Source organism: Macaca mulatta, chromosome 12 (genome assembly GCF_049350105.2).
Source record: "Macaca mulatta isolate MMU2019108-1 chromosome 12, T2T-MMU8v2.0, whole genome shotgun sequence".
In the NCBI taxonomy this organism is placed as follows: Eukaryota; Metazoa; Chordata; class Mammalia; order Primates; family Cercopithecidae; genus Macaca; species Macaca mulatta.
The window spans coordinates 62,487,842-62,503,868 of NC_133417.1; the positions used below are offsets into that span (position 1 = coordinate 62,487,842).

General features: G+C 41.7%; 1 protein-coding gene across 4 annotated transcripts in view; it reads right to left on the bottom strand.

The window, feature by feature from the left end:
• ACVR1C (activin A receptor type 1C) overlaps positions 1 to 14,982 on the bottom strand; it is a 99,083-nt gene extending 84,101 nt beyond the window's left edge. For 2 of the 4 annotated variants that reach the window (XM_077956170.1, XM_077956169.1), the window contains exons 1-2: positions 14,690 to 14,982; positions 11,462 to 11,581 (exon numbers count right to left, since the gene is read on the bottom strand). Coding sequence is in view for 2 of the 4 variants with exons in the window: in NM_001266690.1 (NP_001253619.1) it covers positions 14,690 to 14,762 (73 nt within the window). In the remaining 2 variants the exon portion in view is untranslated. 4 annotated transcript variants of the gene reach the window in all.
• Between the last annotated feature and the right edge of the window lie 1,045 nt (positions 14,983 to 16,027).

The following is a 16,027-nucleotide window of genomic DNA, read 5'->3' on the forward strand; positions in this document are numbered from 1 at the left end:
CTTCTAAAGGAGTCCAGTTGTTTTAATAAAGTCAATTTTCTTCTCTCTACAAAAGGGAATGCCTTTTAATATAACATAGCTAAAGAGTAGCTGCAGGAAATAAATATTTTCAAAAAGAGTTTCATTCAGTTACACATTTATTATTCTATAAGGAATCTTCTGCTAATTATATAATTATTCTGTATTCAACCTGTCAAGTTTTGTGTAATGTCTATTTTCTGGAAATACAAATGACAGATTGCAAGTAGAATTTAAGTGAGAATGCAATCTCACCATGACTATCAGAGCAGGCAAATGTCCACAGAGTAGAATTTTTACTCTTGGAGAATGAAAATGGGGATGATAGAGAAAAAAAAATACACTTCCAGGGGAGTAGGCCAGGAAAATGTCATCAGATAAAGTTGTGAGACGTGATTAGTTAATACTGTTAAATATATTTTGGCTGTGTTGTAAAACAATCTTGTTTTTTTAAAGCTGAATTAATCTGGATTACCAGTTTCTGAATTAACATCGCTTGGATATGTATGCATTTTAAAAAAACTAAATATTTGTTGTTTTTAATTATTATTTTTAATTGACACATAATTGTATATATTTATGGGATACAATGTGATGTTTTGATACATGTATACAATGTCCAATGATAACATCAGGAGAATTAGCATATCCACCACTTCAAACATTTATCATTTCTTTATGTTGAGAACATTCAAAATCTGGTCTTCTAGCTATTTGAACACATCCACATCCTGAAGAGTTAGATTTTTTTCTAGTCCTGTTTTTGATCATAGAGTCTTTATTTCAGTCAATTATGGAGTTGCACAAAAAAAGGTATAAGGTGCTTAATCAACATGCAGAGATGTAGCATCCATCCCTGTCTTTTTACTAACCATGAGATAAGAAAGACAAAATAGATTGGGAGAAAATGTGTGTTTCACTTTCAAAATGGGAGCATCCTAATGATTTTCTTGAAGTGAAAAGTTTAATGAAAAAGTGGATTGATCTAATTTGGGATGTTTAAGTCATTGGCAAATTTAAATTGTTTTAAAAAAATAATAATAAGCCAAGCTCTTGAGTCATACTGAGTGATTCACCCATGAATTCTTGAGATTAATTTAAAACAGCTCCAAAGAAACAGTATCTTTGCATGCCTACTCTCTAAAAGACAGAAGAGAACAACAGAAAGAAGAAGTTATTCCAGAGGAAAAAAAGTGAAGAATCAGGACAGAGCAGGGCCGTGTTAGCCTGGCTGGCCAATCAGAGTAGTGAATTCAAGGGACACAGGATGAGGCAACGGTAGGCCCTGAGAAGTAGCCAAGTGCTGGCTTCTATGGAAATAAGGTCTTCCTTATCTGTTTCATACTCCCACTCACCTCCTCCATCCTTTTACTTTCTACTGGATCCCTAAGTAGGAGGAGTAGTGATTTGTATTGTTCGGGTTTCAGGGAACCAAGTGGCCCACATGCTTTAGGGATCCAACTTTCAAATAACAAGAAAAACACAGGGCTCATGGTCATGGCCATGTCTCCCATCTTTTCCACAGCAAGTGTGGGAAAGGTACAACCTGCTTCCTTGGTAGAAGAGATCCCGCCACCTCTTTCTAGACTTTCTACTTTTTCCCTCACTTAACAGTTGCCCCTGAAATTATTGCCTGGAACTCCTGCTCGAGTGTCCATGAGAGCTGAACTAATGTGAGGTATTGTAAATAGAGGTCCCTTTCTCCACAACCTCTATGGCTTCATTTTGCCAGGACTGAATAGCCTTTCAGTGGTTTCCTGGAGTTAGGATCCAGGGTTCGGGTTTATCACAGCTCCCCTGCCTTTATGCTTGGGCTCTTTAGTTGTTGAAAAGAAGAGTGTATTCAAGTTTGCCATGCTACTGGGTGCAAAAGCTCCAGGTAATAAGAAAAAGTTACTTTGCCTTGTTTCACCTCCTTTTTCTAGATGTCACCTCTTAAATGAAGATGAGACTCAGAAGATAGTGTTTGGGTATTCCTAGGTCCCATTAGCAAAAGAGTCATTTCTGTATCATTTATGAACATACCGCAATTTCTTAAACATACTACCCCAATTTCTTAAACAATGTAAGGATAAATCTTGAGATTTTGACTATTGACTGTGAAAAATGTATGACCTAGAAGACCAAAGCAATGGAAAACCAAGAAGAAACCTCACAGATACAAATGATAAGGTGTAACTAATGACATTCTTCACAGAAATAGGAAAAAAAATCCTAAAATATATATGGAACCACAAGAGGCCCAGCATAGCCAAAGCTATCCTAAGGAAAAAGGACAAAACTGGAAGAATCACATTATCTGACTTCAAATTATACTAGAGAGCTACAGTAACCAAAACAGCATGATACTGACATAAAAACAGACACATAGACCAATGGAACAGAATAGAGAACCCGGAAACAAATCCACCTACCTATAGTGAACTCATCTTTGACACAGGTGCCAAGAACATACACTGGGGAAAGGATAGTCTCTTCAATAAATGGTCCTGGGAAAACTGGATGTCCATATGCAGAAGAATGTAACTAGACCCCTATCTCTTACAATATACAAAAAAAATCAAATCAAAATGAATTAAAGACCTCAAACTATGAAACTACTACAAGAAAACATTGGGGAAAATCTCCAGGACATTGGTTTGTGCAAAAATTTCCTGAGTAATATCCCACAAGCACAGACACCCAAAGGAAACATGGACAAATGGGATCATATCAACTTAAAAAGCTTCTGCACAGTAAAGGATACAATCAACAAAGTGAAAAGACAATCCACAGAATGGGAGAAAATATTTGCAAACTACCTCTCTCATAAGGAATTAATATCCAGAATATATAAGGAGTTAAAACAACTCTGTAGGGAAAAAAATCTAATAATCCAATTTTTAAAAAGGGCAAAAGATTTGAGTAGTCATTTCTCAAAAGATGACATACAAATGGCAAACAGCACATGAAAAGGTGCTCAACATCACTGATCATCAAAGAAATGCAAATAAAAACTACAAAGATATCATCTCGCCCCAGTTAAAATGGCTTACATTCCAAAGACAGGCAATAATGAATGCTGGCAAGGATGTGGAGAAAAGGGAACACTTGGGGGGCGGAGCAAGATGGCCGAATAGGAACAGCTCCAGTCTCCAACTCCCAGCGCGAGCGACACAGAAGACCGGTGATTTCTGCATTTTCAACTGAGGTACTGGGTTCATCTCACTGGGGAGTGCCGGACGATCGGTGCTGGTCAGCTGCTGCAGCCCGACCAGCGAGAGCTGAAGCAGGGTGAGGCATTGCCTCACCTGGGAAGCACAAGGGGGAAGGGAATCCCTTTTCCTAGCCAGGGGAACTGAGACACACAACACCTGGAAAATCGGGTAACTCCCACCCCAATACTGCGCTTTAAGCAAACAGGCACACCAGGAGATCATATCCCACACCTGGCCGGGAGGGTCCCACACCCACAGAGCCTCCCTCATTGCTAGCACAGCAGTCTGTGATCTACCGGCAAGGCATCAGCGAGGCTGGGGGAGGGGCGCCCGCCATTGCTGAGGCTTACGTAGGTAAACAAAGCTGCTGGGAAGCTCCAACTGGGTGGAGCTCACAGCAGCTCAAGGAAACCTGCCTGTCTCTGTAGACTCCACCTCTGGGGACAGGGCAATAACAAACACAGCCGAAACCTCTGCAGACGCAAACGACTCTGTCTGACAGCTTTGAAGAGAGCAGTGGATCTCCCAACACGGAGGTTGAGATCTGAGAAGGGACAGACTCCCTGCTCAAGTGGGTCCCTGACCCCTGAGTAGCCTAACTGGGAGACATCCCCCACTAGGGGCAGTCTGACACCCCACACCTCACAGGGTGGAGTACACCCCTGAGAGGAAGCTTCCAAAGCAAGAATCAGACAGGTACACTCGCTGTTCAGAAATATTCTATCTTCTGCAGCCTCTGCTGCCGATACCCAGGCAAACAGGGTCTGGAGTGGACCTCAAGCAATCTCCAACAGACCTACAGCTGAGGGTCCTGACTGTTAGAAGGAAAACTATCAAACAGAAAGGACACCTACACCAAAACCCCATCAGTACATCACCATCATCAAAGACCAGAGGCAGATAAAACCACAAAGATGGGGAAAAAGCAGGGCAGAAAAGCTGGAAATTCAAAAAATAAGAGCGCATCTCCCCCGGCAAAGGAGCGCAGCTCATCGCCAGCAACGGATCAAAGCTGGACGGAGAATGACTTTGACGAGATGAGAGAAGAAGGCTTCAGTCCATCAAATTTCTCAGAGCTAAAGGAGGAATTACGTACCCAGCGCAAAGAAACTAAAAATCTTGAAAAAAAAGTGGAAGAATTGATGGCTAGAGTAATTAATGCAGAGAAGGTCATAAACGAAATGAAAGAGATGAAAACCATGACACGAGAAATACGTGACAAATGCACAAGCTTCAGCAACCGACTCGATCAACTGGAAGAAAGAGTATCTGCGATTGAGGATCAAATGAATGAAATGAAGCGAGAAGAGAAACCAAAAGAAAAAAGAAGAAAAAGAAATGAACAAAGCCTGCAAGAAGTATGGGATTATGTAAAAAGACCAAATCTACGTCTGATTGGGGTGCCTGAAAGTGAGGGGGAAAATGGAACCAAGTTGGAAAACACTCTTCAGGATATCATCCAGGAGAACTTCCCCAACCTAGTAGGGCAGGCCAACATTCAAATCCAGGAAATACAGAGAACGCCACAAAGATATTCCTCGAGAAGAGCAACTCCAAGACACATAATTGCCAGATTCACCAAAGTTGAAATGAAGGAAAAAATCTTAAGGGCAGCCAGAGAGAAAGGTCGGGTTACCCACAAAGGGAAGCCCATCAGACTAACAGCAGATCTCTCGGCAGAAACTCTCCAAGCCAGAAGAGAGTGGGGGCCAATATTCAACATTCTTAAAGAAAAGAATTTTAAACCCAGAATTTCATATCCAGCCAAACTAAGTTTCATAAGTGAAGGAGAAATAAAATCCTTTACAGATGAGCAAATGCTTAGAGATTTTGTCACCACTAGGCCTGCCTTACAAGAGAACCTGAAGGAAGCACTCAACATGGAAAGGAACAACTGGTACCAGCCATTGCAAAAACATGCCAAAATGTAAAGACCATCGAGGCTAGGAAGAAACTGCATCAACTAACGAGCAAAATAACCAGTTAATATCATAATGGCAGGATCAAGTTCACACATAACAATCTTAACCTTAAATGTAAATGGACTAAATGCTCCAATTAAAAGACACAGACTGGCAAACTGGATAAAGAGTCAAGACCCATCAGTCTGCTGTATTCAGGAGACCCATCTCACACGCAGAGACATACATAGGCTCAAAATAAAGGGATGGAGGAAGATTTACCAAGCAAATGGAGAACAAAAAAAAGCAGGGGTTGCAATACTAGTCTCTGATAAAACAGACTTTAAACCATCAAAGATCAAAAGAGACAAAGAAGGCCATTACATAATGGTAAAGGGATCAATTCAACAGGAAGAGCTAACTATCCTAAATATATATGCGCCCAATACAGGAGCATCCAGATTCATAAAGCAAGCCCTTAGAGACTTACAAAGAGACTTAGACTCCCATACAATAATAATGGGAGACTTCAACACTCCACTGTCAACATTAGACAGATCAACGAGACAGAAAGTTAACAAGGATATCCAGGAATTGAACTCATCTCTGCAGCAAGCAGACCTAATAGACATCTATAGAACTCTCCACCCCAAATCAACAGAATATACATTCTTCTCAGCACCACATCGTACTTACTCCAAAATCGACCACGTAATTGGAAGTAAAGCACTCCTCAGCAAATGTACAAGAACAGAAATTATAACAAACTGTCTCTCAGACCACAGTGCAATCAAACTAGAACTCAGGACTAAGAAACTCAATCAAAACCGCTCAACTACATGGAAACTGAACAACCTGCTCCTGAATGACTACTGGGTACATAACGAAATGAAGGCAGAAATAAAGATGTTCTTTGAAACCAATGAGAACAAAGATACAACATACCAGAATCTCTGGGACACATTTAAAGCAGTGTGTAGAGGGAAATTTATAGCACTAAATGCCCACAAGAGAAAGCAGGAAAGATCTAAAATTGACACTCTAACATCGCAATTAAAAGAACTAGAGAAGCAAGAGCAAACACATTCGAAAGCTAGCAGAAGGCAAGAAATAACTAAGATCAGAGCAGAACTGAAGGAGATAGAGACACAAAAAACTCTCCAAAAAATCAACGAATCCAGGAGTTGGTTTTTTGAAAAGATCAACAAAATTGACAGACCACTAGCAAGACTAATAAAGAAGAAAAGAGAGAAGAATCAAATCTACGCAATTAAAAATGATAAAGGGGATATCACCACCGACCCCACAGAAATACAAACTACCATCAGAGAATACTATAAACACCTCTACGCAAATAAACTGGAGAATCTAGAAGAAATGGATAATTTCCTGGACACTTACACTCTTCCAAGACTAAACCAGGAAGAAGTTGAATCCCTGAATAGACCAATAGCAGGCTCCGAAATTGAGGCAATAATTAATAGCCTACCAACCAAAAAAAGTCCAGGACCAGATGGATTCACAGCTGAATTCTACCAGAGGTACAAGGAGGAGTTGGTACCATTCCTTCTGAAACTATTCCAATCAATAGAAAAAGAGGGAATCCTCCCTAACTCATTTTATGAGGCCAACATCATCCTGATACCAAAGCCTGGCAGAGACACAACAAAAAAAGAGAATTTTAGACCAATATCCCTGATGAACATCGATGCAAAAATCCTCAATAAAATACTGGCAAACCGGATTCAGCAACACATCAAAAAGCTTATCCACCATGATCAAGTGGGCTTCATCCCTGGGATGCAAGGCTGGTTCAACATTCGCAAATCAATAAACATAATCCAGCATATAAACAGAACCAAAGACAAGAACCACATGATTATCTCAATAGATGCAGAAAAGGCTTTTGACAAAATTCAACAGCCCTTCATGCTAAAAACGCTCAATAAATTCGGTATTGATGGAACATACCTCAAAATAATAAGAGCTATTTATGACAAACCCACAGCCAATATCATACTGAATGGGCAAAAACTGGAAAAATTCCCTTTGAAAACTGGCACAAGACAGGGATGCCCTCTCTCACCACTCCTATTCAACATAGTGTTGGAAGTTCTGGCTAGGGCAATTAGGCAAGAGAAAGAAATCAAGGGTATTCAGTTAGGAAAAGAAGAAGTCAAATTGTCCCTGTTTGCAGATGACATGATTGTATATTTAGAAAACCCCATTGTCTCAGCCCAAAATCTCCTTAAGCTGATAAGAAACTTCAGCAAAGTCTCAGGATACAAAATTAATGTGCAAAAATCACAAGCATTCTTATACACCAGTAACAGACAAACAGAGAGCCAAATCAGGAATGAACTTCCATTCACAATTGCTTCAAAGAGAATAAAATACCTAGGAATCCAACTGACAAGGGATGTAAAGGACCTCTTCAAGGAGAACTACAAACCACTGCTCAGTGAAATAAAAGAGGACACAAACAAATGGAAGAACATACCATGCTCATGGATAGGAAGAATCAATATCGTGAAAATGGCCATACTGCCCAAGGTAATTTATAGATTCAATGCCATCCCCATCAAGCTACCAATGAGTTTCTTCACAGAATTGGAAAAAACTGCTTTAAAGTTCATATGGAACCAAAAAAGAGCCCGCATCTCCAAGACAATCCTAAGTCAAAAGAACAAAACTGGAGGCATCACGCTACCTGACTTCAAACTATACTACAAGGCTACAGTAACCAAAACAGCATGGTACTGGTACCAAAACAGAGATATAGACCAATGGAACAGAACAGAGTCCTCAGAAATAATACCACACATCTACAGCCATCTGATCTTTGACAAACCTGAGAGAAACAAGAAATGGGGAAAGGATTCCCTATTTAATAAATGGTGCTGGGAAAATTGGCTAGCCATAAGTAGAAAGCTGAAACTGGATCCTTTCCTTACTCCTTATATGAAAATTAATTCAAGATGGATTAGAGACTTAAACGTTAGACCTAATACCATAAAAATCCTAGAGGAAAACATAGGTAGTACCATTCAGGACATAGGCATGGGCAAAGACTTCATGTCTAAAACACCAAAAGCAACGGCAGCAAAAGCCAAAATTGACAAATGGGATCTCATTAAACTAAAGAGCTTCTGCACAGCAAAAGAAACTACCATCAGAGTGAACAGGCAACCTACAGAATGGGAGAAAATTTTTGCAATCTACTCATCTGACAAAGGGCTAATATCCAGAACCTACAAAGAACTCAAACAAGTTTACAAGAAAAAAACAAACAACCCCATCAAAAAGTGGGCAAAGGATATGAACAGACATTTCTCAAAAGAAGACATACATACAGCCAACAGACACATGAAAAAATGCTCATCATCACTGGCCATCAGAGAAATGCAAATCAAAACCACAATGAGATACCATCTCACACCAGTTAGAATGGCGATCATTAAAAAGTCAGGAAACAACAGGTGCTGGAGAGGATGTGGAGAAATAGGAACACTTTTACACTGTTGGTGGGATTGTAAACTAGTTCAACCATTATGGAAAACAGTATGGCGATTCCTCAAGGATCTAGAACTAGATGTACCATATGACCCAGCCATCCCATTACTGGGTATATACCCAAAGGATTATAAATTATGCTGCTATAAAGACACATGCACACGTATGTTTATTGCAGCACTATTCACAATAGCAAAGACTTGGAATCAACCCAAATGTCCATCAGTGACAGATTGGATTAAGAAAATGTGGCACATATACACCATGGAATACTATGCAGCCATCAAAAAGGATGAGTTTGTGTCCTTTGTAGGGACATGGATGCAGCTGGAAACCATCATTCTTAGCAAACTATCACAAGAACAGAAAACCAAACACCGCATGTTCTCACTCATAGGTGGGAACTGAACAATGAGATCACTCGGACTCAGGAAGGGGGACATCACACACCGGGGCCTATCATGGGGAGGGGGGCGGGGGGAGGGATTGCATTGGGAGTTATACCTGATGTAAATGACGAGTTGATGGGTGCAGCACACCAACATGGCACAAGTATACATATGTAACAAACCTGCACGTTATGCACATGTACCCTACAACTTAAAGTATAATAATAATAAATAAATAAATAAATAAAAAGAAAAGGGAACACTTGTACACTGTTGGCAGGATTGTAAATTAGTACAAACACTAAGAAGAACCCTTTGGAGGTTCCTCAGAAAATTAAAACTTGAGCTACCATATGATCCAGCAATCCCACTGATGGATATAACCCAAAAGAAAGAAAATCAGTATATGGAAGAGATCTGCACTTCCATGTTTGTTGCAGCACTGTTTACAATAGCCAAGATTTGGAAGCAACCTGAGTGTCCATCAACAGATGAATGCATAATGAAAATGTGGTACATATACACAATGGAGAACTATTCAGCCATAAAAAGAATGAGATCCAGTCATTTGCAACAACATGGATGGAAGTGGAGATCATTATGTTAACTGAAATAAGCCAAGAACAGAACGATAAGCATCACCTGTTCTCACTTACTTGTGGGATCTTAAAATCAAGAAAATTAGACTCATGGTCAGAGAGTAGAAGAACTGTTATCAGAGGCTGGGAAGGGTAGCAGGGGGTTGGCATGGAGGTGGGGACAGTTAATGGTACAAAAATAAAGAAAAAATGAATAGGACCTGCTACTTGATAGCACAATACGGTGGCTATAGTCAGTAATAACTTAATTGCATATTTTAAAATAAAGCATGTAATTGGATTGTTTGTAAGTCAAAGGATAAAATGTTTGAGGGGATGGATACCCTATTTTCCATGACGTGCTTATTTCACACTGCATGCCTGTATCAAAATATGTCATGTACCCCATACATATATGTATCTACGATGTACCCACAAAAATTTTTAAAATAATTTAAAATTGTTTAATGATAAGGTATAATACATAGTACACTCCTTATGCTTAGAATTTTTCCTTTGTTTTGTTCTGTTTACGAATTATACTTGAAAATTCTCTTGTTCTATTATTTATTAAAATAAACTCTTCATATACATGTTGACATAATCTGTTTGAGCTTTGTAATGATCCATGCCTGCAGTTGTCCATTTAGAGGACACTACAGATCTCAAATTGAAGATAACATTAATCATTTGGTAGCCACATTTACAGGTCAAGACTAAGCTAGAGCAGGAACTAAACAGCTTCAGGATGATATTTATGTATCCAAGCCCCTTCCCCCAAAAACATGTCATTGCTCTCTTAGAAACATGCTCTAAAACTTCAAACTACATTGGAGTAACAGGTCCCATAGGGCTCAGCAGCCTCCCTATTCCTGCCTCTATCCAATCTCCTCTCCTCTTAACCTTATTTATGGCAAGAGATGCAAGTACTGCCAAGAAAAGTACAACAAAGTGGGTCTTGGCCATTGCCTGAAAGCATTTCCCCTAAAAGAGAAACATGAAAGTTTATTCAAAAGGAAACTACTCCAAAACTGCATCTGAAAATAACCAGTTTCAAAATACAGCAAACTTGGGAAAAACCAACTGCTTTCATGCAACAATCAAGGGAATCAAGAGTTATTCTTGTTTTTTTCACCCATATTTTCATGTCTAGATACTCATGTAGGATTAGGAAAAGCTAGGCAGCCTTTCAGGTTCACACAGAAGAGACATATCCTGTGCAAAGAGTTGGGAGTGACACATCCAGAGACGCATATGAAGACAGTAACAGAGCTAGAACAGGAGAGGTTTTTAGAGATGAGGGCTAGAAAATAGGTCTTCACTTCTCTTTTTAATAAAAGAGACAGAAATATATGCATCAGCAACAGTTTATCTCACAACAGGATTTCATTTATGTTGGTTTGCAAGATAAAAGTACAGAACACCCAGTTAAATTGGAATTAAACAGCAATTAATTTTTAATATATTTGTGTTCCATGTCATACTTGTGACACACTTACACTAAAGAGGTATTCATTGTTTATCTCAAATTCAATCTAACAAGGTATTCTCTGCCTTATTTGCTAAGTCTGTGGCTCTATTTAATGCGTCTTTGAAAAGTTATCGGTAAATGCCCTTGGCTCTCAATTTTTTATCATCAGTCCAGATTTATCCCCTGAACTTCAGACCCAGAAAACCAGCTGCTTACTTGACATCTCCATTTCAGCATCTTAGAGGTATTTTAAACTCAACATATCCAAAACAGAGCTCCTGTATCTGTCACCACCAACCCTTCTCTCCCCACACCAGCTTTTCCTGCAGTCTGTCCCACCCCAATTAAGGGTCCATTCTTCCATTGCTTGGGTAAGTCATCCTTAGCTACTCACTTTCACAGCTCAAAGTCCTTTATTTTTTGTATGAGTTTACCAATTCAGAGGAAATCTCTAATCATAGCTTCTCCTGGGCCAGAGATGTCTTCCTTGGAACCAGGGAGCCTCTTGCCACACCTGTGTCAATCAACCAATAAATGACTATGCTTAAAGAAGGGCAAAGGTGGCAACATCTTTTGCATTTATAAACTCAGTCAGCCCTGAGCTTTCACTTTCACTTCCAGCAACACTGTGGAAAACTCTTAGTGGAAACTGCTAACTATTGTTTGCGGTGGTGGTGCAGGGGTGCAGGGGGATGGGGGGATGAATTTCATTACTTGAAACCTTCACTCTCACCCTGGTTATTAAGGAGATACTTATTCCATTTTTAGAGTAACAACATACAGCTTTCTGGACTATAATGCTTTCTGGACCAGAGGACAAAGGAGTTTCAAGAAATTAGAAGAGAATGCACAATATGTAAATCCATGAAACATCTAAATCATAGCTTCAAAGTAGAGAACTCCAGGACATTTTCTGCCACTTCTTTTTTGGGTACACATGATGAATGTTGTGAAGCCATGTCAGGTCTCTCTTATCAGACATCAAGGCATCCAGTACCTACATAATCAGAGCAACTCAGAGCAGCCTGATTTTTTCGTTTCTTTTGTTTTTAGAGATGGTGCCTCACTGTCACCCAGGCTGGAGTGTAGTGGTGCGATCATGGCTCACTGCAATCTTGAACTCCTCATCTCAAGCAATCCTCCTGTCTCAGCCTCCCAAGCAGCTAGGACCACAGGTGTGTGCCACCAGACCTGGCTAGTTGTTCTTAAATTTTTTGTAGAGACGGCGTCTCACTGTGTTGCCTAAGCTGGTCTTGAACTTGCTGGCCTCAAGCAATCCTCATGCCTTGGCCTCCCAAAGTACTGGGATTAGAGGCGTGAGCTACTGCACCTGGCTAGCCTGATTTTTTAAAATTCCAGTCTAGACCAATAAATAGTTTTTCTAAGTCTCCACCAGCTGTTATCTTCTGAGATTCTCAAAAAGGAGCAATGGACATCCCTAAGGTGACAACAATGTGGGGAATGAGCAACCAAAGTAAAAAAGGTTTCCTGGTTTATCATGTGTTCAGATATTTAAAGTTCTAGGCCTGCTCTGCAGAGTCAAATGAAAGGTGGTGCCTTCTGTCACACCGTTTCACTAACTATGTCATTACATCAAGAACGACTTCTCATGTAACATTCCAACAATGGCAAGTACATGTCATAAATGGCCAATATGATTAACAGTGTAATTTGTAAAAGTGACCAGGTAAAAATACAGTTGGCTAAGCATGTGATAAAACAAATTGAAAAAATGAAAAGCAAAACAAAACTACCTTGAATCTTTCTACCAATAGCCAGAGATTTTTATAAAGTTAAGAATAAATACTGTAAGTAGCAATATACATTGTTAATGTGGGACACAGAGGGGTAAAAATTTCTTAAGAAGATTTGAAAATGATTGCACCTGACATAGAAAAGGTTTTTGTAAAAGTTCAACTTCAATAAATACGTCTCTACTATATTATTCCATATCATGCATTTTCCTTAGACTTCAAATTTTAAGTGAGCGACTTTGAATGGATTATCTTTTTTTATTTTTTGCATATTTCAATGTCAAAAGTTTCCACGCCTTTTCAAGAACATGAGGCATGTTGCTATGCTCAAGGTCTCTGAAATTTTCTAAAGATTCTGGATATACAACAAAATATACCCTTGAAGCTACATTAAAAAAAAATTGAATCTGTTTTTAAAATGTGTGCAGCCAAGTTATCAGCTCCTCCAAATAAAAAGAGTTGTACAGACAGCCTGCAGAGGCAGTTTCACCCCATCAAAACTGTGATATCTTAAAGACTTTTCTATGTAAATTCTATTAAATTGTCAAGAGCACTTTCAGTATCCCAAGTTAGCAGAGTTTTCACCCATTTTTTAAAGACTTTCCCATAGTTGGTTTTCTCCCACTTATAAATTTATTAACTCTAAACGCAAATATTTCACTTTATCCCATTATCTTTCTGACAGTCTTGGGCTGTTTTCCTAAAAGATAACTGAAATGCTTTAATCCTCAGATTTTGTCAATAATCAAATTTGTATTTGAATATTGTATTTAGTGATTCTCTCAGGCCATCTGAAACACTGAAATCTGCACATGACAGCAATCACATCATTCAAATCATTCTGTTGCACATGTCACTAAGAGGAAAACGACCCACCATGAATATAGCTATTAATGTCAAACAGATTGTCATCTGGGAAAACAAAATGCATCAAAATCAGCTTCGGACAAAACACAGCTCTATGGGAAAACACCATATTTTTATGTGCAAATGACTTCAATGTCTGATAGAAATTTTAAAAGAATGAGTTAGCAAAGAATCTGTTCCTCCTCTGCATAATCCAGGACAATGTAATGAAAACAGTTTTCTAGGTAAAGGGCTTTTAGTCACAGCATATTATGATTTTATCAAAGATGCATTTGCCCCACTTTCTAGTAAACATTATAAAGAAACGTCTGGCTTCTAGATTGGGTAGAGGGCTCTATTTAGCCTATCAAGGCACAGACCTGTTATAAACTCTGGGGCGCTTGCCAGAATTTTTTTCCCCAGGAACTCTGAGTAAAGATCGTACCTCGAAAGCAATGTGCGTTGCAAACCACACAGATTCAAGCTCCCACTCTCGCCTCCATAGCTTGGCATCTGCGGCTTTTGGGGTATTCCCCGCCTCCTAAAACTCAGACTAAATCACCACCTCCCACCACCACCATGCCACCATCCTTCAGCAGCTCTCAGGGGCTTAGCACAGAGCGCGTCCGACGCACACCTGCAGCCCTCCCGGTCCCTGCAGGGTGAACCCAGCTCCCAGCCATGCGCGCACCCACAAACGCTCTCCTATTTTCTCCGCTGCAAACTGCCCACAAATTAGTCACCCACCTCACCCCTACTACTTATTCCCCCACGTCCCTGCCGCCTTTTCCCTCTTCCGGTGGCTTCGTCCCCAACACACCTGTCTACCCCTACGGCTGCCAGACGTCAGGTGCCCACGCTGCACCCTATCCCGCGCCCCCTCAATCCGACTGGCTCTTCCCGGTCCGCCCCGAAGGTCAGTTTGCTCGGAGTACCCGCTGTCCCCCCCGCCCCGTGCCCACTCGCAGACCTCCCCCCAGCTCCCACCGTCGCGGACGCCGGGAGAGAAACCAGCAACGTACCTGCCGAGAGCTCGGCGGCCGCGGCGAGCAGCAGGAGAGCCTGGCGGAGCGCTGAGCGGAGCGCCCGGGTCATCGCCACCAGGCGGCCGCGCCGGGGCTGCGAGGCCCCAGAGCAGAGCGAGGCAGCCGGGGCAGCACGGCCCGCTTTGAAGTTCCCGGGCCGCGGGAGGGGAGCGCGGCACCGACACCCTTTTGAAGTGCGCGGTTGGCTCTAGTCAGTGTGGGCGCCCCCCTCCCCGGCCGCCCCCATCCCACGCCCCCCGCGGCTGGCGGTGCGCGGCGCTCCTGCCACTGGCCCCGCAGCCGGGCGGGGAGGGGGTGGTGGGGCGAGCGGCAGAGCCCGCCCCTGCCGCGCCTCCGCCCCCTGCGCCCTCTCGCAGCCGCCCGGGCCTGCTGCTGCAGGGCAGGCGGGCAAAGGCGGCCCTGTACCCAGCGGTGAGAGCCCAGAGCTGGGGCGAAGAAAGAGGGGAGGTGGGGAAGCGTCGCGGAACCTCCGGGACTAGATACTCCGGAAGGGGGCTCCGCACGAGAGGGAAAGCCCCACTGAGACTTTAGGGAAACTTCAACTACGCGGCGATTGCACCCTGGTGATCCGCTCTATAGCCTCCCGCAGAAGAGCCAGCCCCCTAGCTCTCCTGACGTTTATTGTCCAGGGTCCTTAAGTCCAACCAGGCTGCGCTGTGAGAGCCCCGCGGGCTTTCTACTCGCTTGTCCCACCACTACGTCCTAGCCGTTTGCGCCTCTGGGGAAGGGCGCCCTCTCTGTTCATCCCTGGAAATGACCAGTTGTCCGACTGCCTTCTGGACCTATAAGCTTTGGTTTAACAAACTTCATCTCTTCTCGGGTGCCTTTTGGGAACTCTCCCCTCTATGAATGGCGACCAAACTTGGACCACCTGCGCCAGGTGATGTGGCCATCTACAATGCGTGACCCAGGTCTGGTAGTAAAAGACCTCACTTATGGAAGATATTTCGGCAGCTACAATTTCAGCAATTGAAGAACTAGGGGAACATACACACACACACACACACACACACACACACACACACACACACACACACACACGGATTAAGGGAAAGGGAAGAATTGTTTAAAGTAATATATGAGAAATTTGTTTGAGTATTGTTTAATCCCCAGAGGCTGTCAAATAGGTATGTTTCCCATGTGGATTGTGCCTAAGGACAACGGCAACATTACCAATTAACAGAAATTAACCTAAATTCAATTCACCTGTGGAGTCAGAACATTAGAGTGAATGGGATTATTTCAACCTGAACAACGCGAAAAAGCAAAAATACAGTACTGGTATTATTACTACTGTTGGGGGTTCCTTGAGAA